At 41.1% G+C, this 26,524-nt stretch overlaps 1 protein-coding gene across 10 annotated transcripts in view; it reads left to right on the top strand.

Moving 5' to 3' along the window:
* The window catches only part of gtdc1 (glycosyltransferase-like domain containing 1), a 459,381-nt gene that overhangs the window by 171,886 nt on the left and 260,971 nt on the right, over positions 1–26,524 (top strand). For all 10 annotated transcript variants that reach the window (XM_038789963.1, XM_038789957.1, XM_038789967.1 and 7 more), the window contains one exon: positions 13,538–13,705. In XM_038789963.1, the coding sequence (XP_038645891.1) occupies positions 13,538–13,705 (168 nt within the window). The remainder of the gene's footprint in view (positions 1–13,537; positions 13,706–26,524) is intronic.

Below are 26,524 nucleotides of genomic sequence, written 5' to 3'. Positions count from 1 at the left end.
GCAATTCTGAATATAAGACAATGCTGCCTTTTGCAGACCACACTGTATTGCTTGTAAAATCAATTGAGGATCTGGTGATCCCCTTTCCATCTTGAATATTGGGCTCATCAGTTGGATACGATGGTGGGTATTCCTGGTTGTGCTGTTTGAGCCTTACTTGGCCCCAGCTGAAATCTCATGCATATTAAGTGCTCTGCAGCCTGCCCTTTTTTGAATTTTGCTGTGGGATCTTTTATGTCCACCTGAGAGGGCAGACGGCTTATCTGTTTTATGTTTCATTGTTTAATGTTTCATGTAAAAGACAACATCTCCAACTGTGCAGCACTCACTCAGTACTACATAGAAGTGCCAACCTGAATTTTTTCTGTTGAAGCCTTTGGAATTGTAACAGTGAGTGTAAGTTTTTTTTAATTAGGCAGAGGAATTCCTTGGTCTTATACTTATATGCTCAAGAAATATCAGCTGCTGCCTCGTGTGAAGCTTAAATGACATGGGCCTGCTTCCTGGCAGCCAGAAGGAGAAACTGGGGAAGATGAACAAGCACAACGTATATTTAGAAAGTGATCATTATTCCACTTTTGAAGAACACTTGAAATTTCCAAAATAGCAGAAATGGACTTTGCAAACCACACAGGTAGTGCGACTCTTCTGCTAACTCTGTTACGTAAGGGAAACTGGGAGTTGGCCATGAGGGTATCCAAAGGTACGTGGTTAAGCTAAGCTGTCCTCAACTTAGTTCACACAATGGTGACGCTGCGCTCTGAACTTTGCCAAATCCACCTTAACTGAAGTGCTGCATGTTATATGTGATTTTTTTGGAAAATAAAGTATACCATCATCACTAAGGAAAATTAAGGTGACACAACTTACTTTATTCTTATTCTTTTGTGGCACACCATCATCACTGACAGTATTTCTTGCTCATCTCTATTTGCCTTTGAGAAGGTGGTGGTGAGCTGCCTCCTTGAACCACAACAGTATATCTGCAGTACAGTTGCATCTAATGTGTTGTTAGGAAAGGAAGTTTTTGGAGTTTTGACTGAGTGACAATGAAGGAATGGCGATATTATTCCATGATGTGGAGATGCCGGCGTTGGACTGGGGTGAGCACAGTAAGAAGTCTTACAACACCAGGTTAAAGTCCAACAGGTTTGTTTCAAACACGAGCTTTCGGAGCACGGCTCCTTCTTCAGGTGAATCACCTGAAGAAGGAGCCGTGCTCCGAAAGCTCGTGTTTGAAACAAACCTGTTGGACTTTAACCTGGTGTTGTAAGACTTCTTACGATATTATTCCAAATCAGGATGGTAAATAGTTTGGAGATGTCTGCTGTGGTGTGATACTACAGATTGAAGAATTCCATCAAAGGAATGCTGAGAGAAAATGTACACAGATGACTGCTTCCTTTTCTTCACTTGAAATTCAAATCCTTGTTCTGTTGACAATACCTAACAGTTGTACAGTCAGAAGAGGCAGTTGACCCTCCCTGGTACATTGAAAACCATTCAGTTTTCCATCAAAGTCATTTTGCAGTCAGACTGTTTAGTGGCATGGTAACAGTGGTTGGCATTGCTGCCTCAGCGCCAGGGACCCTGGGTTAAATTTTGATTTTGGGTGACTGTGTGTGTGGAGTTTGCACGCAACCCTTGTCAGCATGGGTTTCCTCTGGGTGCTCCGGCTTCCTCCCACAGATGTGCAGGTTAGGTGAATTGGCCCTTAGTGTCTAAAGGTTAGGCGGGGTTACAGAGATAGGGGATGAGGTGCAGGAGTGGGCCTGTGTAGGGTGCTCTTTTGGTGGGTCAGTGCAGACTTGATGTGCGAAATAGCCTCCTGCACCGTAGATATTCTATGATTCTATATTATTTGGAAATCCAAGATAATTCAGCAAATATTTGTGAAATTGCTCAAATTAAATTTACAGAAATTTCAGAAAATTCAATTGATGTCAAAAGATTTAGATAATTTGTTGTAATTGGAAAGACTTAATATCTGCACTGCATTCTTTCAGGGCATTAATAAACAGTACACGGTGTGGGGCACATGATTCCTGCATTCTCATTCATACAAAAATAATTTTATATTTTGGCATGGTTAATGTTGCCATTTCTGTTGCTCTAGATTTAGATCCAGGTGGAAGAATTGATGGGGCAATGTTTAAGCAGAAAGGTAAAAAGGCCCCCAAAATACTATTGTCTTTTTAAATGAGCAGGCATATAAAGTGTTATAGTTCTCAATATAACCAAGTCTCTCTCTGATGGTAGGTAGCATGCCGAATGTATAAACCCAAGGAATTTGTATTAAAATTGGAATGTTCAAACACTGCTCAACACTGCCCCAAATCTCAAGTTGTCTGGTATCTTGGTCACCGAGGACAAGACTTTCATCTATTTTCAGCAGCTTTATTTATAATTTCCTAAATAGTTAATGGTGACTTAAAGCTGCCTTTAAAGTTGGAAAATTAATAGCAGGTGTCAATTACTGCTGCCAAAACACTGATTTACATCAAATAGTTCTGGTTTTGTGTGTGAATGTTGAAAAATGACCATCTGAAAATGACATGGTAATCTGACCACCTACACAAAAATTTCTTCTCCATTCATTTGAAAAAAAAGCTATTGGTAAGGATTCCCCAGAGGGGCCGATAGAGCCTCCAGGGACTTCCTCCGAGCAAAAGGCTTTCAGTACAGCCATCAAAACAACGTCTGTTCTTTTTTTCAAAAAAGTTTTAAAAAAAAAAGTGAGCATGTATGCCTCAAATTGCCAGAAGGGATTTATTGTATATCCAAAAGGGCTAACAATGACAAAATTTACCACTTCCTCTATCTCCCCCTGGCCTGCTAAAATATGCCGACCTCTTTGAGATCATACCATTTATATTTTTACAAATCCACAATTTTCAGCCAAGTTTCTGAATACACGCTATTGCGACATTAATTCTTGTACTCCTGTCTCACATTGGCTGATGAATCTCTCAATTCCCCTTTTTAAAACATTTGTTCTAATTCAGCTGCAAGAAGCAGTCACAGGATATGCAGTCTCTCTCTCTTTTTTGTGATACATGCAGTCTGTTTTCAGGTCAGACTCACATCCTGAAGAAACAAGAGAATGCAGAAAGCTGGAGTTCAGCTGCAGTTCAGGAAACTGGCATCAGAGACCTTTTCTGACTAGGTCCAGTTTGATATGCAATTATTTTCAGAATTCCAGCTGGCTGCTCTATTATCAAAACATTGGTCAGCAATGCACAATTTGTTAGAATTCCATTAAGATGGACAAAAAGCTGCCAAACATGCTTACAAGGAGAATAACTACACATTAGAAACTGTTTAATATCAAATGTTCACCGCCATGACAGTATTTTACAAAATCATTGCCAATGGGATATTTAAAAGAGTGAATGTCACTAATAGTGCTCCTTCTTAAAAGTCACTTAGCATGACTTGTTAGTAGCTTTAACATCTTCTCAACTAAACATTGTTTTCCTCTTAGGGTAACCATGTCTTTTTTTTAAACTCCAGAATCACTTATCCTTTTCCACCAACATGCACAGATTTGGATGTAGCTTTCATTTAATAACATTATAAATAATTCCATTAACTTTGATCTTTGAGGCGGCACAGTAGCGCACTCGTTAACACTGCTGCTTCATGGCAGGACCCGGGTTCGATCCTGGCCCTGGGTCACTGTCCGTGTGGAGTTTGCACATTCTCTCCGTGTCGACATGGGTCCCACCCCATAACCCAAAGGTGTGCCCGGTAGGTGGATTGGCCACACTGAAGTGCCCCTTAATTGGAAAAAAAAATCAATTCATTTTAAAAACTTTGATCTTTTTTATTTTTTACATGTAATGTCAGTGCTAGTGTAGTTACTGAGTCTGATGTTCTAAAGGGGCTAGCTAAACACTTCTAGTAACAAAGTAACTAGTGAAGGTTCTTCAACCTCAGTTCAATGGATTAGGGAATCTGTGTCAAAATTAACCACACACCCAGAGCAGGGCCCTGATATCCTAAAGCTTTTTAAATGAATCGACAGAGCCTAAAATGAAATGATAAAACAAATAGCTTTTGTAAAGCGATTTTTCAAAATGTTCTGATTGTGACAGGCTAATAATGTAACAAAAAATGCATACCAAGCACTGGGGTTTATTTCTGGCGGGCTATGAATGAAGTGTAGCGAGGCTATGTTGAACTTGTGTTAAACTTTGGTTAGACGATTGGTACTCCATAGTGCCTTGGGTGCAGTGCCTGGATCGGGTCACCATATTATAAAACAGCTATCGCGGCAGTGGAGAGGGTACATAAAAGATTATTCCAAAAATGAGGTAACATCAAAAATTGATGAACAGTCTGGATCTTTTTTGTTTCCTTGTTGACCTAATAGCGTTATTTTAAAATAATTAAAAGTTTTAATAGAATAGATACAGAGATTGTTTCCAATTGTGGGGACAAGCAGAGATGGAAACATAAGATAGTCACCATGAAATGCATTAGAGAATTCAGAAAAAAACTTTCTTTGCTCAGAGAATGTAGAGATTGTAGAACTTGTTACCATAGGGAGTGGTTGAGGCGAGTAGCATAGCTTCATTTAAGGGAAAGTTAGAGGAATATGTGAAAAAGAAGGGAATAGAGGGTTATTCTGAAAGAATTAGATGAGGGGAACTAGAAACAGGGACTAATGTTTTGTTACTGTACGTTCTAAGTTCCTTCTTTTCGATATTCCATAGGTGATGATTCAGTAAAATACAGCCCTGACAAAGAACATTGGATATTCAAAGGTTTTCTGCTGTGTAGTTATATCTGTTGTATGCATGTTTGGCAGAATTCTTTTTCATCTTAATGTAATTCTGCTGTATTTATACTGCACAGGACTAATGTGACCTAATGAGCATTGAGACCTTAAATATTTACTTTTTATCCAGAATATACAAAATAGCCCTCTATTGTTTAAGACCAGATGTTGCAATCTGCCGAATACCTTTATTGCCAATATACTTGGTTCTACTTCAGAAATCAAAAATTTACAAAACATGAACCATAATATTGTTAATACTGACAAAGTATGGAGCAGAGGCCACAATGTTGGAATACTTTCTCTAGATTATTATTCAACTACTTTTGAAGCTTAGACTTAATTTTCAAAGTAGTTTCTTAATTAATTCTCTCCTGATTGGTGGATGATTTGACACAAGCTTTTTATGGTTTTTTTTGATAACCTTTTCCTTTAATTCGACCTGCTCTTCAGTCGCTGTCCATGCAGCTGCGGGGTCATTTGTTCAGGAGTGAATGAGAGCAGCCTAGGTTAATATGACCTTGTTTCTCTTTCACTACCATTACTTTCTATGAGGCAGGACATGACCTTCACTCTACAATCCTCTATGTTAACATGCCAGAGATTGGGATTGTAGAAGGAATCTGGATCTCACCAATATGTTCCACGCTGTTGACGCTGGAAGGAGCTACTGGGGTATCTACCAGGAATTTAACGAAGCCTGCTTGAAGAAGAGTGAAGCAATGAGCGAAACATGTTCAAACGTTGTATTTCTGATTAAAAAAACATGTTAAATATTCATGTTTTAAAAAAACTTCCATTTATATGAACATAGGAACATCGAAAATAGGAGTAGGAGTATGCTATTCGGCCCCTCGAACCTGCTGTGCCATTCAGTACAACCATCCTCCACCTCAATGCCATACTCTCTCCCTAAACCCCTTGATGCCTTTAGTATCTAGAAATCTATTTACTTCTTAAATATAGCCTCCACAGCCTTCTGTAGTAGAGAATTCCACAGGGTCACGACCCTCTATGAGTGGAAGTTTCTCCTCATGTCAGTCCAAATGGCATCCCGGATCCCAGCCTGGGGAACATCATACCTGCATCCAGCCCTGTCAGAATTTAACATGTGTCAATGAGATCCCCTCTCTCGCATTGAAACTCCAGTGAGTACAGGCCTGGTTGACCCAATCTCTTCTCATATAATAACCCTGCCACCCCAGAAATCAGTCTGTTGAATCTTTGCTGAACTGTCTCTATGGCAAGTATATCCGTTCTTATGTAAAGAGATTAAAACTGCACACAATAATCCAGGTATGGTCTCACCTTCGCGCTCCACAAATAGAGTAAAGCATCCTTGCTCCTGTATTCAAATACTCTTGCAGTGAAGACCAACAAACTATTTGCCTTCCCAAATGCTTGCTGCACATGCATGCTTGCTTTCTGTGACTGGTGTGCAAAGACACCCAGGCCCCTTTATGCATAATTTCCCCATCTATCACCATTCAAGTAATATTCTGCCATTCTGCTTTTCCTACCCAAGTGAATAACTTCACACTTATCCACATTATACTGCATCTGCCACATATTTGCCCACTCACTCAACTTGTCTAAATTGCCTTGGAGCCCCTTTTCATTCTCCTGACCACTCCTATATTCCTACCAAGTTTTGTGTCGTTGGCAAACTTGGAAATATTCTCATTGGTTCCCTCAACCAAATCATTGATATATATTAAGACAAGAAGCCATAAGAGCAGAATTAGGCCATTCAGCCCATTGAGTCTCCTCTGCCATTCAATCATGGCTGATATTTCTCTCATCCACATTCTCCTGCCTTCTCCCCATAACCCCTGATCCCCTTAGGGGACATGAGAAGTCTTTGGCAGGTAGGATCAAGGAAAACCCAAAAGCTTTCTATAGGTATGTCAGGAATAAAAGAATGACTAGGGTAAGAGTAGGGCCAGTCAAGGACAGTGGTGGGAAGTTGTATGTGGAGGCTGAGGAGATAAGCGAGATACTAAATGAATACTTTTCGTCAGTATTCACTCAAGAAAAAGATAATATTGTGGAGGAGAATGCTGAGACCCAGGCTATTAGAATAGATGGCATTGAGGTGCGTAGGGAAGAAGTGTTGGCAATTCTGGACAAGGTGAAAATAGATAAGTCCCCGGGGCCGGATGGGATTTATCCTAGGATTCTCTGGGAAGCCAGGGAAGAGATTGCTGAGCCTTTGGCTTTGATTTTTAGGTCATCATTGGCTACAGGAATAGTGCCAGAGGACTGGAGGATAGCAAATGTGGTCCCTTTGTTCAAGAAGGGGAGTAGAGATAACCCCGGTAACTATAGGCCGGTGAGCCTAACGTCTGTGGTGGGTAAGGTCTTGTAGAGGATTATAAAAGATACGATTTATAATCATCTAGATAGGAATAATATGATTAGGGATAGTCAGCATGGTTTTGTGAAGGGTAGGTCATGCCTCACAAACCTTATCGAGTTCTTTGAGAAGGTGACTGAACAGGGAGACGAGGGTAGAGCAGTTGATGTGGTGTATATGGATTTCAGTAAAGCGTTTGATAAGGTTCCCCACGGTCGTCTATTGCAGAAAATACGGAGGCTGGGGATTGAGGGTGATTTAGAAATGTGGATCAGAAATTGGCTAGTTGAAAGAAGACAGAGGGTGGTGGTTGATGGGAAATGTTCAGAATGGAGTTCAGTTACGAGTGGCGTACCACAAGGATCTGTTCTGGGGCCGTTGCTGTTTGTCATTTTTATAAATGACCTAGAGGAGGGCGCAGAAGGATGGGTGAGTAAATTTGCAGACGACACTAAAGTCGGTGGAGTTGTAGACAGTGCGGAAGGATGTTGCAGGTTACAGAGGGACATAGATAAGCTGCAGAGCTGGGCTGAGAGGTGGCAAATGGAGTTTAATGTGGAGAAGTGTGAGGTGATTCACTTTGGAAAGAATAACAGGAATGCGGAATATTTGGCTAATGGTAAAATTCTTGGTAGTGTGGATGACCAGAGGGATCTCGGTGTCCATGTACATAGATCCCTGAAAGTTGCCACCCAGGTTGATAGGGTTGTGAAGAAGGCCTATGGTGTGTTGGCCTTTATTGGTAGAGGGATTGAGTTCCGGAGCCATGAGGTCATGTTGCAGTTGTACAAAACTCTAGTACGGCCGCATTTGGAGTATTGCGTACAGTTCTGGTCGCCTCATTATAGGAAGGACGTGGAAGCCTTGGAACGGGTGCAGAGGAGATTTACCAGGATGTTGCCTGGTATGGAGGGAAAATTTTATGAGGAAAGGCTGATGGACTTGAGGTTGTTTTCGTTAGAGAGAAGAAGGTTAAGAGGTGACTTAATAGAGGCATACAAAATGATCAGAGGGTTAGATAGGGTGGACAGCGAGAGCCTTCTCCCGCGGATGGAGGTGGCTAGCACGAGGGGACATAGCCTTAAATTGAGGGGTAATAGATATAGGACAGAGGTCAGAGGTGGGTTTTTTACGCAAAGAGTGGTGAGGCCGTGGAATGCCCTACCTGCAACAGTAGTGAACTCGCCAACATTGAGGGCATTTAAAAGTTTATTGGATAAGCATATGGATGATAAGGGCATAGTGTAGGTTAGATGGCCTTTAGTTTTTTTCCATGTCGGTGCAACATCGAGGGCCGAAGGGCCTGTACTGCGCTGTATCGTTCTATGTTCTATGTTCTAATCAGGAACCTATCTATTTCTGTCTTAAAGACACTCAGTGATTTGGCCTCCATGGCCTTCTATGGCAATGAGTCCCACAGATTCACATTCGCTGGCTGAAGAAATTTCTCCTTATCTTAGTTTCAGAGAATTGTCCCTTCAGTCTGAGGCTGTGGCCTCAGGTTCTAGTTTTTACTACTAGTGGAACCATCTCTCCACAGCCACTCTATCTAGGCCTCTCGGTATCCTTCAAAGTTTCAAATTACAAATAAGATCCCCCCCCCCTCTATTCTCCAATGAGTACAGACTCAGAGTCTTCAACCGCTCCTCATAATGCAAGTTCTTCATTCCAGAGATCATTCTTGTGAACCTCTTCTGGACCATTTCCAAGGCCAGCACATCCTTTTTCCTCCGATATCGGGACCAAAACTGCTCACAATACTCCAAATGGGGTCTGACCAGAGCATTATACAGCCTCGGAAGTACGTCCCTGCTCTTGTATTCTAGCCCTCTTGATATGAATGCTGACATTGCATTTGCCTTCCAAACTGCTGACTGAACCTGCACAATAGCCATAAGAGAATCTTGAACTAGGACCCATTTATTCTTACTCCCTGTTTCTTGTCTGCTAACCAATACTCAATCCATGCCAATATATTGCCCCCAATTCCATGTGCTTTAATTTTGTACACTAACCTCTTATGTGGGACTTTATTAAAAGCTTTCTGAAAATCCAAATACACCACATCCACTGGTTCTCCCTTATCTATTCTCCTAGTTGTGTCCTCAGAAAACTCCAGTAGGTTTGACAATTTATGATTTCCCCATTATAAATCCATGTTGACTTCGTCTAATCCCGCTGATATTTTCTAAGTGTCCCATTCTCATATCCTTTATAACAGACTAGCATTTTCCCTGTTACAGATGGTGTGTAATTCCCTGATTTTTACTTTCCTTTTTAAACAGTGGGGTATTGAACTTTGACATACAATAAATGCCTCAAGATGTCAGGGAAATTTGAATGATCAGCTGAAAGAGAATATGTTAGGAGTGATGGCCAAAAGCTTTGCAGGAAAGGCAGGTGGTAAGGAAGGTCTTAAAGCAAATAGAAATGATGGAAGGCTTAGTTTGGAAATTCCAGAACATGGGTCCTAGAGGCAAGCATCACAATCGACACGTTTGATAAGGGCTTGATCAAGGGTTTCAGCAGCAGATTGTTTGAGACAGGTGATGTTGTGGAGGTAGAATTTAGGTGCCTTTATGCTGGAGTGGATACAGCCTAATTTGGCAACACAACTAAAGATAACAAAAGTGTGAGTTGACTGTTTCAGCCTGAGCTAGGGCTAGGCGAAGCATGGATTTGATGGCAAGGACATGAAGTTTGCGGTGGGGGCCAAAAATGATGACTGAGTTATGTGTTTAGCTGGGGTAAAGTGATTGCAAGTCATTGAAAACTGGAGCAGTCTGACAACACAGAGGCAATGAAAATGGGCCAAAATAATGGCAGAGAGCGAGAGCCACATGCTATTGGCATGCACATGGAAGATGAATCGATGTTTGAGCGTGATGAAGGCAGAAAGCAGCATGTAGATGAGGAAGACGGTCAAGGATAAATGGTTGGTATATTCTGGAGGTTTCCATGGGCTGGCAGGAAAATAAGCCATTGTTAGTGGCACTTTGGCTATGTAGGTAAAAGAATCAAGTTAGGGCAGTTGGACATAGAAAAGCATTGGAAATGGATGGCATGGACGCAAGTCGAGCACTGCAGAGAGGTTGAGGTAGATTGGGGTATTTATGCAACTATATTTATAGAATGTATCTCTTATGATCTTTCTTGGGACTATTGTGGTGTTTTGAAAGCATTTGAAACTTGAATGAAGAGAATCAAACAACAGATAGGCACGGATATAGGTGGTGAACAAATTTTCAAGGACAGTTTTGGTGACAGAGAAGATATGCATTGTTGTTTAGCCTGAGACAATGTTTAGAAAGGGGTATGGAATTGATGGCTAAGGATTGGAATTTGTGGTAGGGGCCAAAATTAATAGCTACTGTCTTCCCAAAGTTTAATTGGAGGGAATTCAGGCTCATCCAGGATTGGATGCTGCACAAGAAATTTTACAACATGGGCAGTGGAGGCTTCAAAAGATAATACTGTAGTAAGGAAAACGCAACATCTACATGTATTTTCAGCAACAATAGCAACTTGCATTTGCATAACACCTTTAACATGATAAAACTGCCAAATTGTTTCACTGCTATTATCAAACAAAATTTAGCATCAAGCCACTTGTTAGAGGATGTTAGAATGGATCACCTAAAGCTGGGGCAGGCTGTAGGTAAGTTTTACAAGGAGAAGGGAGAAGTCGAATGGTTGAGAGAGGGAATTACAGAGCTTAGAGCCTGGGCAACTTAAGTGGTGGTGAAACAATTAAAATTTCAGATCTACCTCCAGGGCCAGCATGTAGATGAGAAGTAGGAGGCCAAGAATTGATCCTTTGGTACTCCAGAGTTAGGGATGGAAAGAGGAGGCCATTGCATGAGACCGTCTGGTGATAATTGGATAGGCACGTGTAGAACCAGATGAGGGCAGATCCACTGATTTTCAATTCGAAATTTTATTATGTCCCTGGGTCATTAACTTGGGCCTCTGGATCACTAGTCTAGTGATATTACCAGTATGCCACCATCTCCCCTAAAATTGAGTAACAGAATGGGAAGTGGGTCTTGTGAACAAGATGAACACTCTGGGCATGAGAAGAGATAAGAAAGAAAAACAAGTTCAGGTCTGTGGCAGATAAAACTTGAGGGGATGTTTTGATGGATGATAAAAGGGAAGGAATAAGTAGTAGAGGGTAACGGCGAGTGAGGATGATGAGATTATTCCCGAGTGGATGTGCTGGCTCGGAAGGCTGGTGGGGGAGCTGGAGTTGCTTCTTGTAAAGCTTGGCTAGGGGCTGGTTTAGCACAGAGCTAAATCGCTGGCTTTGAAAACAGACCAAGGCAGGCCAGCAGCACAGTTCAATTCCCGTACCAGCCTCCTCGAACAGGCGCCGGAATGTGGCGACTTGGGGCTTTTCACAGTCTACTTGTGACAATAAGCGATTTATTTTTCTTCTAAAAGGCCAACAATGGGTGTCTTGAGATGCCCTTTGGAGATAGCTTTGGGCTTATTCAAGATTATTTCAAACCTGAAACAGCAGCACAAAAGTAGTGACGCGTTATGGTTGCAATAGTGAGAGGAACAAAATAACCAATGATCGTTGAGATGTCTGGATGGCAGGAAGGGGAGAGATTGGGAGAGAAGAGGTCAAGACGCACAAGAAGGAAAAAAGGGGAGTCAGAGGTAATGGCCTCAGATGTGGAACAGTCGCCAGAGTGTATGCAAATTGACACATGCGCTTCAAGGAACCTAGGCATGACAGATCAGAAGATTCATGTTGTAGTTATAAATGAGGCCAAAAAACGTGGCACCCTGATGTTGCAATAAAATGTTACAATATCTAATTAAGCAGCTGCCAACCCACAGGTACAAAGCTTCAATAAATACACAATGCACACCAAATTGTCCTTTTTATTTGTGAGTCATCCTCTGAAGTTTATTGAATAAGCGTAGGTAATGCCATATCTGTCCTGAATATCTGATGGTTTACTGGGTATATGCATCAAAACATGGTTTGCCGTGTCTCTAATGGTTTAGTGACTAAACAGTTGTGATGGGAAAACCTGACTACATAGTACAAGAGTATCAAGAGTCATTTTTTCATTATACCTAATTGATTCCAGGAATGTAGTATCATATCAGGAATGTGGTTTCATATCAGGACTCATTTGAAGTTCATTGATGGAAATCAGTAATTTTAGTTTAAAAAATGCTTGAATAGAGAAAATTTGACAACATAAAAAACTTGCGTTACATCAAGGCTTTTAATTTTTTTACACCTGTAGCTGCATGATGCATTATACAATGTACATAGTTTCATGATGAATTATTGGTACAAAAGCAAAATCCTGAGGATTCTGAAACTATGAAATATCAACGTAAAAGCTAGAAATACTCAGCAGATCAGGCAGCATTTGTAGAGAGAGAAACCGAGTTGATGTTTATCAACCTGAAACATTAACTTTCTTTCTCCCTCTACAGATATTCTTTTGCATTTTTATTATGAATTATTCTTGGTGGTATCGACAGTCACTTTTAGAAGAGATGTACGTATTTTAGATGGCTTTATGTTGGAAGTTTCATACATTTTAGAATTGTTTAAGGACCTTTCATTATATTTGTAATATTACAATGGGCAACAGTTATGGCAATGATGTCTTAGACACTTAGAAAATATTGAAAACAGCGTTGTGAGAAATTGGTGATATGCTGTGTTTCCCACATTGCTGCTTAGAACACAGCCAATATGTAAAATTTATTTTCAAACCTCCCATTTCTTTGTAGTCATTTTAGTATCTGTGCTGAAAATATATTTTTTTTAAATGGGAGAATCCTGTACTTATTTTTCATGATTAACTGTTGGTATTTCCAGAAGGTGAAGATTAATTGACTCCAGTTAACTTTCAAAATTACTATGGCCAAATAAATTTCTAGGGGGACACTGAAGTCATTAGTCAGCAGTTTGCAGTACAGTTTGCCAAAAGAAACATTTTTTAGATATCCATTTCACTCATAAAACAATATTGTGGTCGTTCAACAGCAAAATTCTACAAGAAATAGGAAATTTTAATGATTCCAGAAATCTAAGTATTCCCCATTCAATCTTATCTTTGTTCCACTTATTCTTCAGATATCGCTTTTCTTGCCTCTTTCAATAAAATCCATCTTGTCTCCCTTTTTTATGCTCCAGCTTACAGTAACAGAGCTCAAAAGACCAATGTGATGCCAACTCTTTTTAGTTGGAGTTCATAGCAGTTGCCTTAGAAGATCAAAACTTTCAGTGCAGCTACATGGTATTAATGCTCAGCTTCTGATGTGTCCCTGTAGGGTTTTTTTTCTCTGCTTTGGTGTGGGAGTGATAGATATCCTATGGAGTTTGTTCAATATTTGCAAACACTGCTGTCCTTGTTTCATAGGGTCCTTTTCACAAGCTCAGTCCTTAACCTGGCTGAACTGGTTGCCCTTCGACCTGACCTTGCCAAATTGAAAAAGGTCCTATATTTTCATGAGAACCAGTTGGTATATCCTGTCCGGAAAAGCCAGGAAAGAGACTTCCAGTATGGATACAACCAAGTGATTTCATGGTAGGTGAGCTTGCATGTTGTCATTTTTGTTGATGTAACTCATTAACTTTTCCTCAAATAAGATGGCTTCCAAACCTATCGACAACTTGTAATAAAAGCAGTTTGAATTATCAAGAATGTTGGTAGCTCATAGTCTCAAAGTAAGTCTATTCTAGTAAAGTTATTTAAATTATATTTCTAGAGTAAATCTTTATGAAGAACAGTATGATCGTGTGGTGCTTTCCTTTCCTTAGTGTTACTATGCTATTAAAAATGGGATGTGTCTATGTGCACATAATATTATACTAATAATGCACTAAAAGTTCCCAGATAAGTCAAAATACATTTGTGCAAAAACAAGGAGAGGTATATCTGCCTTTGCTTTCTGTTTATTAATGTTTTAAGTATTAAGGCATAGAAGAGGTTATTTATTATGTTTACATACGTTATAGAATTGATCCATTCTCCCTGTAGTGCAAAACTATTGGTTAAAATAGACTTGCTGAATGGATCAGTTTTTGAAAAAAATACTATTATATGATCATCATCTAAATATTACTTGTGTGTGGCAGACAAAATATAATTAAGAAATAAAATAATATGATCTGATCATTTATGTAGGTTGTTTTTGCCCATTTCCTCTACTATGCACTTTGGTCAAATTCAACATTGGCTTAGTTGTTGGTTACATTAAATGGAATTCAAGGCCTCCAATGGAAACATTGTGTCAGTGAAAGAACATAGAACATACAGTGCAGAAGGAGGCCATTCGGCCCATCAAGTCTGCACCGACCCACTTCAGCCCTCACTTGCCTTCACTTCCACCCTATTTCCGAAACCCAGTAACCCCCTCCCAACCTTTTTGGACACTAAGGGCAATTTAGCATGGCCAATCCACCTAACATGCACGTCTTTTGTCTCTCAGCTTGCTTAATGAGGTCAGACTTAGAAGGGGAGAACACTTGAACCACTGATGATTAATCTCTCGCCTCTGTGTACAGCCACGGTGCCCATCATTATCTCAATGACAGAAGCGGAAAGATTTTTGTATATCACATGTAGCTATAATGCAAGATCATTAAACAGAAGATTTAACTTCTGTTGTGCAGTAATGAATTGTTCTGCCCTGAAAATATTAACTGGAACTTGGCTAAGTAGCTTAGGAAGTGGAATATTGTGCATTTCCAGAGCACCCTTAATAAAGAAAGATATCCCAAGTTGCTTACTTGATGGTGACAGTGGTGGAGTGAGGGAGCATAGAAATAGGAGTAGGCCCTTCAGCTCCTTGAGTCTGTTCCATCTCATTCAATTAGATCATGGCTGACTCATCTTTGAATTCTACCCACCTGCCTTGGGAAGAAAAAAACATATTGATAGATTTAAAATTATTTACTGAGCAGGTATCTATGGTTTTTGAGGGAGAGAGCTCCATATTTCTGTCATCCTATGCGCAAATAAATATTTCCTAACATCTCTCCTGAATGACCTGGCTGTGATTTTAGGGTTGTGTCCTCTGTCCAAGATTTCCTTGCCAGTGGAAAAAGTTTCTTCCCATCAATTCTTTTCAAATTCCTAAAAATCTCAATTCCTTGGAATACAAGCCAGTGTATATAATCTCTCTTCATAGAAGTCAGCGTAACACTTAATAAATAGAGGGGGGAAAGTTCCAAATCAGTTAGAAGAGGTTACAGAAAGTTGGTTAAAAATCCTGAGGAGGATTTTAAAGGTAGAAAGAGAGATGAATTTTTTTCCTTTATTCTTTTATGGGATGTGGGGATTGCTGGCAAGATCAGCATTTGTTGCACATCCCGAATTGTCTTTGAACTGAGGAGCTTGTGATGCTAATTCAGAAGGCAGATAAGGGTCAACCATATTGCTGTGGGTTTGTAGTCACATATAGGCCAAACTAAGGAAGGTTTCCAGATTTCCTTATCTAAAGAGTATTAGCAAACCAGATGGATTATTAAAACAGTCGATAATAGTTTTCATGGTCACCATTACTGAGACTTGCTTTATATTCCAGATTCATTAATTAAATACAAATTCCACCAGTTGCCATGTGGGATTCAAACCCCATATCTTTAGAGCATTAGTCTGGGCCTCTGTGTTACTAGTCCAGAACATTAATACAATCCCACCTTCTTCCCTGTTTAGGGAGGGAAATCCATGAATGTAGAGGGTAGACCAGGATTCGCCAGAGTGGGTGGGGAAAGGGGTGGTTGAGTACAAAAGTCAAAGTCAGGGACCAAAATGAGTGGGATTCGATTCCCGGCTTGGGTCACAGTCTGTGGAGTCTGCACGTTCTCCCTGTGTCTGCGTGGGTTTCCTCCGGGTGCTCCGGTTTCTTCTCTCAACTCCGAAAGACGTGATGTTAGGTAAATTGGACATTCTGAATTCTCCCTCAGTTAACCCGAACATGTGCCGGAATGTGGCGACTGGGGGCTTTTCGCAGTAACCTCATTGCAGTGTCAATGTAAGCCTACTTGTGACAATAATAAAGGTTATTATTATTAATAAAGATTATTATTATTGAGACCACAACCAGATCATCCATAATTCGATTGCTGCTCCTCAATCTTATATTCCTAGATAAACTTACCAAGATAAATTTATGTTGCTCAAACGTCTTTTTGAGATGCAGGCTGACAAAAAAAAAAACCCTTCTGAAAAAAATACATCCTTTGGTAAGGAAAAGGAAGTAGTCAGTGTAATTATGGAGGACCTGCAACAGAAGAACAGGTAAAGTAGAAAAGTAGGGGAAACAGGCTGATTTCACTCCTGATTTACCTGTTTGCAGTTTATTGGAACTGGAAGGTAAATCACCCCAGACTAGAGTGACATTTCTTAGTTTTGACCTTGTGGCTATTCCAAGGACAAAATAAAGTCTGGGAAATGGCTTAATAAAGAGAAAGCAGGTGGTGGAAATCTATTGAACACAGTTTTACAATTTAATTCACGGAAGTGGGAACTCATTTTCAAACATTAATTGGAATTGTTTTGCTGAAATTGTGAGTTTATATTTGAACAATCTTTGCTCTCTCAATATTCCCGTCCTCTTTCCATTCCCCTTCCCCACCCCCACCCCCCACAAAACACACGCATACACAGCACCACAACCTCCAATTTCCTCCATCCCTTGATCAATTCAAATAGATATGTTTCTAGAGTAATTCTGTATTCCTTGCACAATCATTTGAAGCCTTGGTTTTGCACCCTGCAAAGCTGATAACATTGTAACTGCTCTGGTATATGGGTCGTACTTCCTCGCTGCATGGATTAAGTCAGAAAACTGAATGTGTTCATTGTTTTGTATCATGTCTCTGCTACTTTGAGTTTGTTTGTGGAGGGATTATGGGTGCAGCTGCCACTTTATGTTAAAACTTCCACAGCAGGGCAGTTGCACAGTGTGGTAAGTGCTGGCTCATCTCTGTACTTTCTCAGGTTCAATACAGCAAAAACATTTATGCCTAATAACCCATTTCCGACCAAAACCCTGGATTTTGCAAACCTCTGCATTTGTGGTAATTTACCTGCACCACCCTTCTGTGACCACCTTTGATATCCCCAGTTTTGTTTTTAGCACATATGCAATCTGTAAAAAAATAAACACCCTTTCTCTTCGGTCCTAATCACAGCACATTTAATATTATGCTTGGAATGTTAGAAATGAAATCTCAACCACTGTTTATTCCTCTAGCTTCTCCATTACTGTCATTCAATCTTACTTTTTGGACATTCTTTCACAAATTATTTTGATTATTTGAAATTTTTTTTCAATGTATCTTTTGACTACAATGGTAATGATAGAAACGGTTTAACACACACATTCTTTTCAAATATTTTGACATCATGGCAGCTGGTTTGACCAGTACAGTGTGCAATCCATTGACAGGTGTTATTTTTTACATGTTTAATATTCACTGCTGGCTCACTGCATTTTATTCCTTCCTTTGCTTTTCTGTTAATTTCTCCTTCTCTCTTCATCCTGTTGTGCTTTAGGAGCTGGCAACTTTCTGGTACTTTGCCCAAGTGACCAAGCTTTATGGGCAAGTGAATGTCACTGTCAACAGGCTGCTTGACAATGGGGGCATCACAGCCCAAGCCAGTCCTCTTCTTGCACAGCATTTATGCAGGAGAAATTTACAGCAGATGTCATTGAATCAGGAGCTGAAACACTGGTTGTATCTCTTTTTTTCTCTGGCCCAATTGGTGCTCAGGCTATTATAGCCCCTTTAAAACAGTCCCCTATCAAATAAGCTCACTCAACCCAAAACAGCCACCAAATCCAAAGCGTTAATGGTGGATAATTGTGTTTATTGTAGAATTTAGATTTTGACCTGGTGGGCTGGAAAGTGGAGATTATACATACTATTTCTATTCGTTAAATTTTAAAACTTAACAAGTTTTGAGCACATTCATCTTCATTCCGATAGCCACTTGGCGGTAGAAGATTGACTGAAAACCATATAAAATAAACTCTATGCTTGCCTTTAATTTCCAGACCTCTTTCTTGGTGGTGAATCCACAACCCATATCTGACACATCAGACCAATTTCACTATTCACAACTGGATAGCTAGCCCTTTTAAAACTCTTCCAACATATTAGGTAAAACAGATATAATTCCCTATTTGAAATGTGGAAATTATCCACCTACCCCCATCCTCTGGAATACCTAGTACTATTTTCAGCACAGATATTTCAAGCAAATGGAATTAGAGCCACAAGCTTCAACAGTGACCTTGTGGGTAAAGATACAGCATCATGAAGTACCAAGCCAAACACACTAATTCCTGCTCTGGGCTGAGTTTAGTTGACTTCAGTTTCAATAAACATATTGGATACTTCAATTGATCCCTCTGCCTCAAGATTCATCCTCCTGAATGCTGTTGAATGACCTTGTTGGAAAATGTATGTATATGTGGCTGACAAATGACAAGATTAAGCACAACTCTAAACTATTTCTTGAGGTGCAGGTTAGACATAGTGACAGAATTTTATCAATCAAGATCTAAAGCGGTTTATCATTATGATTAGAGCTAATGCTGATTCCTTGTTTGATAGACATGTACAGCATGTAGGCCATTTGGTCCTTGCCAGTGCAGTCCAAATGCTGCTGCTCCACTCTCCCAATAGCCCTCTATCTTCCTCTACTTTAAATATTTATCCAATTTTCCATTAAGAAAAATGAAATGGCCACTACCTCAACCCTATAGAAAAATGTTCCATGTTTACCAACCCCTACATGAAGAATTTTTTCCCAATTTCTCTTGTCATCCTGAATAACTGTTTTAAATTATGATGGCCCACCATTGACTTCCAGTGGAAATAGCCTTGAAAACTCTTCTGATATTTGGGACCATGTTGAAATTGGGTGGAGGGCATTTTTGTTGTCTCATTTTTGTCAAAACAATAAACTCCTAAAGTGAGTACGAACATTGTGGTGAGTACTCATCTGATAATAGGGATCAATAATGCTCACACGCAAATTTAAAGAGCAAGCTATAAGACGTCAGTGGAACAAGATGCAAATTCTAACTGGGCCTACTCCAATCTACTCAAATCAGAGGATATGCAAAAGGACTGAGCAAAAAAATTGGATAAAGCTATGTACTTTGATCTTTCAGGTATTGGACACTTTTCCTAGAGCTAAAGACTTTAGTTCGCTAAGTTTGTGAAGTGTATGACTTATACCAATGACTTTAACCAGAAGATATATACAGGTCGAGAAAATATCGGTAGATTCAGATTAGACCATGAGGGCAAGGGACCCAGGAGGCCAATTTGCATTTCCTGGAGAATTTCTGGGGTTTCCCTGAAGTGAAGGAGGTCGGTTTTCTGCGTGTGCTTTGTGCAGTCTCGAACAGTGCAAGCAAACAAACAAGGTGGGCGTGCTCCCACTGACTAGCATTGAGCTATAGAAAGGGAGGAAACGAGCAGTAAATCTCATTCAGCATACAACCCGTATACTAAGAGAAAAATTAAAAGCACAGGAAATTAATGATTTTTTTCACTAAAAGCCGATGTTTACCTAGAGTCTACAGAACCATGTTATTTGATCCACTTGATTTGTGTCAGTGCTCAAGTCCACCCTGATGACCTCTTGACTACCTTTCTCTCATATGCCTTTATTCCCTTCTCCTGCATGTATGCTGGTTTTCTACTTTTATTAAGGAGAAATTGTTGAATAAGCATTGAAATGGCCTATGGGTCAAGAATTTGAAAATTCATATCTTTTACCTGCATTTTAAAGAAGCACTGGTCGAGGTATAAGACTGCTTGGCAAACTAATTTTGCATTTTTTTCAGGATTCAATTATATTACATAACAAAGAAACTTTGAACTCTGGCTCCCCATAACAGAACATCTGTCAAATAGCAATATATCTGTTCAAGTAATCTCTTGACCAACTGTGATTAAAAAGGAATTAAAGTTAAAAGAGGGGGTAGTTCACAGGAAGTCCATATTAAAATCTTTCTTCCATCTTTTCTGTTATTCCCTGTGCTTTTCATTGTTACAGTCCAGATTCTTAAGTCCAGAGCAGCACAAGGTCTGTGGACAGTGAGTGAAGCTACACGGTACTCAAAGTGCACTGTTGGAAGCAGGAAAGCCCAGATTGGAAAGACATGAGGCAAGGAGAGGGTCGTTATCAAGCATCTCTGTTTAAAAATAAAAACATTGCAAAGAATTATCATTAACACTAAGATTTTTCTCGTTCTGCCTTTTCTTTGTATCATTGGCCTGCTTTACTCATTTTTAACCCAATCCTCAATTTAGCTGATGATTCCACTCTACATTTATTAATTTCCTTCAGTCCTCAGGGCAGATATTCTGCATTCTCGCAATGTAATGTCTGAAATACTACAACTTGATCCTTTCCATGCCTTCAGTGAGCAGTAAAATTCCTTTGCTCTTATTTTTTCAAATTTGTATTTTTCCGGTGCCTCTTGAAATTCTAGCCACGAGCTACATTGTCTTACCACAGCTGCGCTCTAATAATCTTCTATCATTGTATCAACAGTACAAATGCTATCCTTACAATTTGCATTCTCGTCTCATTTATTACGGAAGCCACCTCAATGCAATGAGATAGAATTATTTTCCCTCTGCCCCCACCCTAATTGCTGAGAGGTATTTATCTGTCAGTCATCTGAAGCCTGCTTAATGGCACAAGTGTGTACATTATATTCTTCTGTTTGAAGCTCAAGTAGTGTGAGTCACCCATGTTAGCTGAGTTCTGTATAAAAGACAGATAGAAAGTGCACTCAGTAAGCTTTGCGCAGGTGAAGGAGACACATCCTGAGTGAGTGAGACACATCCAGAGTGGGAATTGGAACTTGGTAATTTGGTGCAGTGAGGTAATTTGGTGCAGAGTGGGAGAAGGTGTTTTGTCTCGACCGTTTGTTCTCTTCTAGCCTGTAACTGTTAATCTGCAGGGAGAGAACCAGAGAGCATCCTGGGAAAGTAAGTGATTTTTATTTTTTATTACCTTTTCAAATTGTGTGGGGTGGGGGTGGGGGGGGGGGGGTGGGGGGGGGGAGGAGCAACTGTAAGTGACATCACAGTAAAGCTGTGACCTGATTGACTGGTTGGGAATCTGTTAAATTTGAAAAAAAAAAATATTGCAAAAAAAAGCTAATCGATTAACTAGATAGTGGAGTAACTAAACCTGAGGGCCGAGATCGGTATTTAGCATTAAATTTAACAGTAAAAACCACCTAGCGTCAGGGCCATATAGTTAATTGTAACTCAATCTTTAGCTCACTGGGCTAAATCACTGGCTTTTAAAGCAGACCAAGCAGGCCAGCAGCACGGTTCGATTCCCGTACCAGCTTCCCCGGACAGGCGCCGGAATGTGGCGACTAGGGGCTTTTCACAGTAACTTCATTGAAGCATACTCGTGACAATAAGCGATTTTCATTTCATTTAATTTCGTGTTTATTTTAAATTAAGTAATTAGTGCTAAAGTAATTAGAAATGTCACTCAGTGGGGTGCAGTGCTCCAACTGTGAGGTGTGGCAGATCTGTGACGCTTCCAGCGTTCCAGTTGACTACATCTGCAGCAAGTGTAACCAATGGCAGCTCCTCACAGACCGCGTGGTTCAGTTGGAGCAACAATTGGATGCACTTAGGAGCATGCAGGTGGCGGAAAGTGTCAGAGATAGGAGTTATAGAGATGTGGTCACACCCAAAGTGTAGGCAGAGAGATGGGTGACTACCAGAAAGGGCAGGCAGTCAGTGCTGGAATCCCCTGTGGTTGTCCTCATCTCGAACAGGTATACCACTTTTATACTTTTGGGGGGAATATCCTATGAGGGGAAAACAGCAGCAGCCAGAGCAGTGGCACCACGGCTGGCTCTGATGTTCAGCAGGGAGGGTCAAAGCACAGAAGAGCAATAGTCACAGGGGACTCTATAGTCAGGGGCACAGATAGGCGCTTCTGTGGACGTGAAAGAAACTCCAGGATGGGATGTTGCCTCCCTGGTGCCAGGGTCCAGGATGCCTCCGAAGGGTAGCGGGCATCGTGAAGGGGGAGGGAAAACAGGCAGAGGTCGTTGTACATATTGGTACTAACGACATAGGGGCATGAGGTCCTGCAGCAGGATTTCAGGGAGCTAGGCAGAAAGTTAAAAGACAGGACCTCGCGCGTTGTAATCTCGGGATTACTCCTTTTGCCACGTGCCAGTGAGGCTAGAAACAGGAAGATAGAGCAGCTAAACACGTGGCTAAACAGCTGGTGTAGGAGGGAGAGTTTCCATTATCCAGACTACTGGGAGCTCTTGTGGGGCAGGTGTGACCCGTATAAGAAGGAGGGGTTGCATCTAAACTGGAGAGGCATAAATATTCTGGCCGTGAGGTTTGCCAGTGTCACATGGGAGCGTTTAAACTTGTATGGCGGGGGGTGGGTACCTGAACAACAGATCAAGAGGTGAAAAAATTGACGGAGAACTGGAGAATAGGGTCAGTATGGCTCTGAGGAAGAGCAGACCGGGAGATGTTGCTGAAAACAGCGGTACTGGTGGCATATGTTTTAATACAAGAAGTATAACAGGTAAGGCAGATGAACTTAGAGCTTGGGTTAGTACTTGGAATTATGATGTTGTTGCCATTACAGAGACCTGGTTAAGGGAAGGACAGGATTGGCAGCTAAACGCTCCAGGATTTAGACACAATGTTGAGGGTTTACTACAGGCCACCCAACAGCCAGCAGGAGATAGAGGAGCAGATAGGTAGACAGATTCTGGAAAGGAGTAAAAGCAACAGGGTTGTTGTGATGGGAGACTTTAATTTCCCCAATATTGAACAGGGGAATGCAACAGGGCAAGGTTTATAATTGGGGGAAGGGTAAATACAATGCTGTCAGACAAGAATTGAAGTGCAGAAGTTGGGAACATAGGCTGTCAGGGAAGGACACAAGTGAAATGTGGAACTTGTTCAAGGAACAGGTACTGTGTGTCTTTGATATGTATGTCCCTGTCAGGCAGGGAAGAGATGTCGAGTGAGGGAACCATGGTTGACAAGAGAGGTTGAATGTCTTGTTAAGAGGAAGAAGGAGACTTATGTAAGGCTGAAGAAACACGGTTCAGACAGGGCGCTGAAGGGATACAAGATAGCCAGGAGGGAACTGAAGAAAGGGATTAGGAGAGCTAAGAGAGGGCATGAAAAATCTTTGGCGGGTAGGATCAAGGAAAACCCCAAGGCCTTTTACACATATGTGAGAAATATGAGAATGACGAGAGCGAGGGTAGGTCCGATTAAGGACAGTAGCGGGAGATTGTGTATTGAGTCTGAAGAGATAGGAGAGGTCTTGAACAAGTATTTTTCTTCAGTATTTACAAACGAGAGGGGCCATATTGTTGGAGAGGACAGTGTGAAACAGACTGATAAGCTTGAGGAGATACTTGTCAGGAAGGAAGATGTGTTGCGCGTTTTGAAAAACTTGAGGATAGACAAATCCCCCGGGCCTGACGGGATAATATCCAAGGATTCTATGGGAAGCAAGAAATGAAATTGCAGAGCCGTTGGCAATGATCTTTTCGTCCTCGCTGTCGACAGGGGTGGTACCAGAGGATTGGAGAGTGGCGAATGTCGTGCCCCTGTTAAAAAAAGGGAATAGGGATAACCCTAGGAATTACAGGCCAGTTAGTCTTACTTCGGTGGTAGGCAAAGTAATGGAAAGGGTACTGAGGGATAGGATTTCTGAGCATCTGGAAAGGCATTGCTTGATTAGGGATAGTCAGCACGGATTTGTGAGGGGTAGGTCTTGCCTTACAAGTCTTATTGAATTCTTTGAGGAGGTGACCAAGCATGTGGATGAAGGTAAAGCAGTGGATGTAGTGTACATGGATTTTAGTAAGGCATTTGATAAGGTTCCCCATGGTAGGCTTATGCAGAAAGTAAGGAGGCATGGGATAGTGGGAAATTTGGCCAGTTGGATAACAAACTGGCTAACCGATAGACGACAGAGAGTGATGGTGGATGGCAAATATTCAGCCTGGAGCCCAGTTATCAGTGGCGTACCGCAGGGATCAGTTCTGGGTCCTCTGCTGTTTGTGATTTTCAGTAACGACTTGGATGAGGGAGTTGAAGGGTGGGTCAGTAAATTTGCAGATGATACGAAGATTGGTGGAGTTGTGGATAGTGAGGAGGGCTGTTGTCGGCTTCAAAGAGACATAGATAGAATGCAGAGCTGGGCTGAGAAGTGGCAGATGGAGTTTAACCCTGACAAGTGTGAGGTTGTCCATTTTGGAAGGACAAATCTGAATGCGGAATACAGGGTTAATGGTAGGGTTCTTGGCAATGTGGAGGAGCAGAGAGATCTTGGGGTCTATGTTCATAGTTCTTTGAAAGTTGCCACTCAAGTGGATAGAGCTGTGAAGAAGGCCTATGGTGTGCTAGCGTTCATTAGCAGAGGGATTGAATTTAAGAGCCGTGAGGTGATGATGCAGCTGTACAAAACCTTGGTCAGGCCACATTTGGAGTACTGTGTGCAGTTCTGGTCACCTCATTTTAGGAAGGATGTGGAAGCTTTGGAAAAGGTGCAAAGGAGATTTACCAGGATGTTGCCTGGAATGGAGAGTAGGTCATACGAGGAAAGGTTGAGGGTGCTAGGCCTTTTCTCATTAGATCCGTACCTGGAAGCAGGTACGATAGTGACGTTTAAGGGGCATCTTGACAAATACATGAATAGGATGGGAATAGAGGGATATGGACCCCAGAAGTGCAGAAGATTTTAGTTTCGACGGGCAGTGTGGTCGGCACAGGCTTGGAGGGCCGAAGAGCCTGTTCCTGTGCTGTACTTTTCTTTGTTCTTTGTTCTCAATGCACTATAAAATCCCAAGTCTGATAAGCTGGTCTTGTATTCAGAGGGGGATTCTCCCACTATTGGACATAATACTAGAAAAATCGAGGCCTGGATTTTTGCAGAGTTGTGGAGATTCCGTGGACCTTTACAAACAGCAGGCAGGACCTTGATATGAAAGTGGCACCCCCATTTCTGACCATGTTCACATATAAGGGAAACCGAAACTCAGCGGGGCCATTTAACTTCGTGTTGAGCTCAAACAGACCCCATTGTTATGGTAGAAAGGACCTTTACAGGAGGTATGGGAATCGATAGTTTAAGAGTGGACGTGAATACTTTGAAGGGTGGATCACATCTGTAGAACTGTTATCTAAATTCCCATCCAATCCAAAAAACATTTTAAAAAGGTTGTGTCAGTGAGAGCTGGAACAAAATTCTGTTCTGTGTTGCCCAAGGGCTATCATTGTTATTTTGAATGCTTGGCTGCGTTCCACAAGCTATAATTATCTCAGCAGGAGGTCATAATTCAATTTGATTGAGAGCTCAAAGAGCATATTAAAGGATTGGCTTTTTTTGATGTGGGGTTGATGTAGATGCTATTTTCATTGTAAACGGGATGGTTATACACAGGGCTAAATAGCTGGCTTTTAAAGCAGACCAAGGCAAACCAGCAATGCGGGTTCAATTCCTGTACCAGCCTACCCGAACAGGTGCCGGAATGTGGCGATTAGGGGCTTTTTACAGTAACTTCATTTGAAGCCTACTTGTGACAATCAGTGATTTTCATTTCATTTTATTTCATTTTATTTTAAACACATATAATGATTTAAATGTTTTGAATGGACTTCAATTAATTGGGAGTTTTTTTTACATAGTGAAGGCTGTAATAGATATTTAGACCTTTACTTTATTTAATCTCAATATGTCTCTTGAAGTCTGCCCTTGGTGGATATTGGGTGAGTTGAAAAAATGAAAATCGCGTATTGTCATGAGTAGGCTTCAATGAAGTTACTGTGAAAAGCCCCTAGTTGCCACATTCCGGCGCCTGTTCGGGGAGGCTGGTACGGGAATTGAACCGTGCTGCTGGCCTGCCCTGGTCTGCTTTCAAAGCCAGATTTAGCCCTGTGCTAATCAGCCCCATGGGGGCTGTAAGGGACAAGTATGCTGGGTGGGTTGGCATTAAGTTTGCATGGGGTTATAAGGGCCATGAGTGTGTTCGGGGCATGAGTTGGCATTAAGTTGGCATGGAGGTGTGGTGAGTGGCATTATGGGGTGTGAGGGCTAGGGGGGCCTAAAATTTAACAAAATCCTATCCCTAAATTTCCTCCAAAACCTACACTTAGAATTCCATCGATAGCATACAAATCGCTAAGCGGGAGGAAAGCGTAATCAGGAATTTCCTCGGGTCCAATGTGTCCCTAAGTGGAAACCTACCTTATTTCTACACTGAAGAAGAGGAGAGCAGTAGATCAGTACTATGTTTGTAAAACAGAGATTGAGTTTAAAACGGAGATTGAGTTTAAAACAAGAGAGGGA

Source organism: Scyliorhinus canicula, chromosome 2 (assembly GCF_902713615.1).
Source record: "Scyliorhinus canicula chromosome 2, sScyCan1.1, whole genome shotgun sequence".
NCBI lineage: Eukaryota > Metazoa > Chordata > Chondrichthyes > Carcharhiniformes > Scyliorhinidae > Scyliorhinus > Scyliorhinus canicula.
The sequence above is the reverse complement of the archived record's forward strand: the minus strand, read 5'-3'. Positions and strand labels throughout refer to the sequence as shown.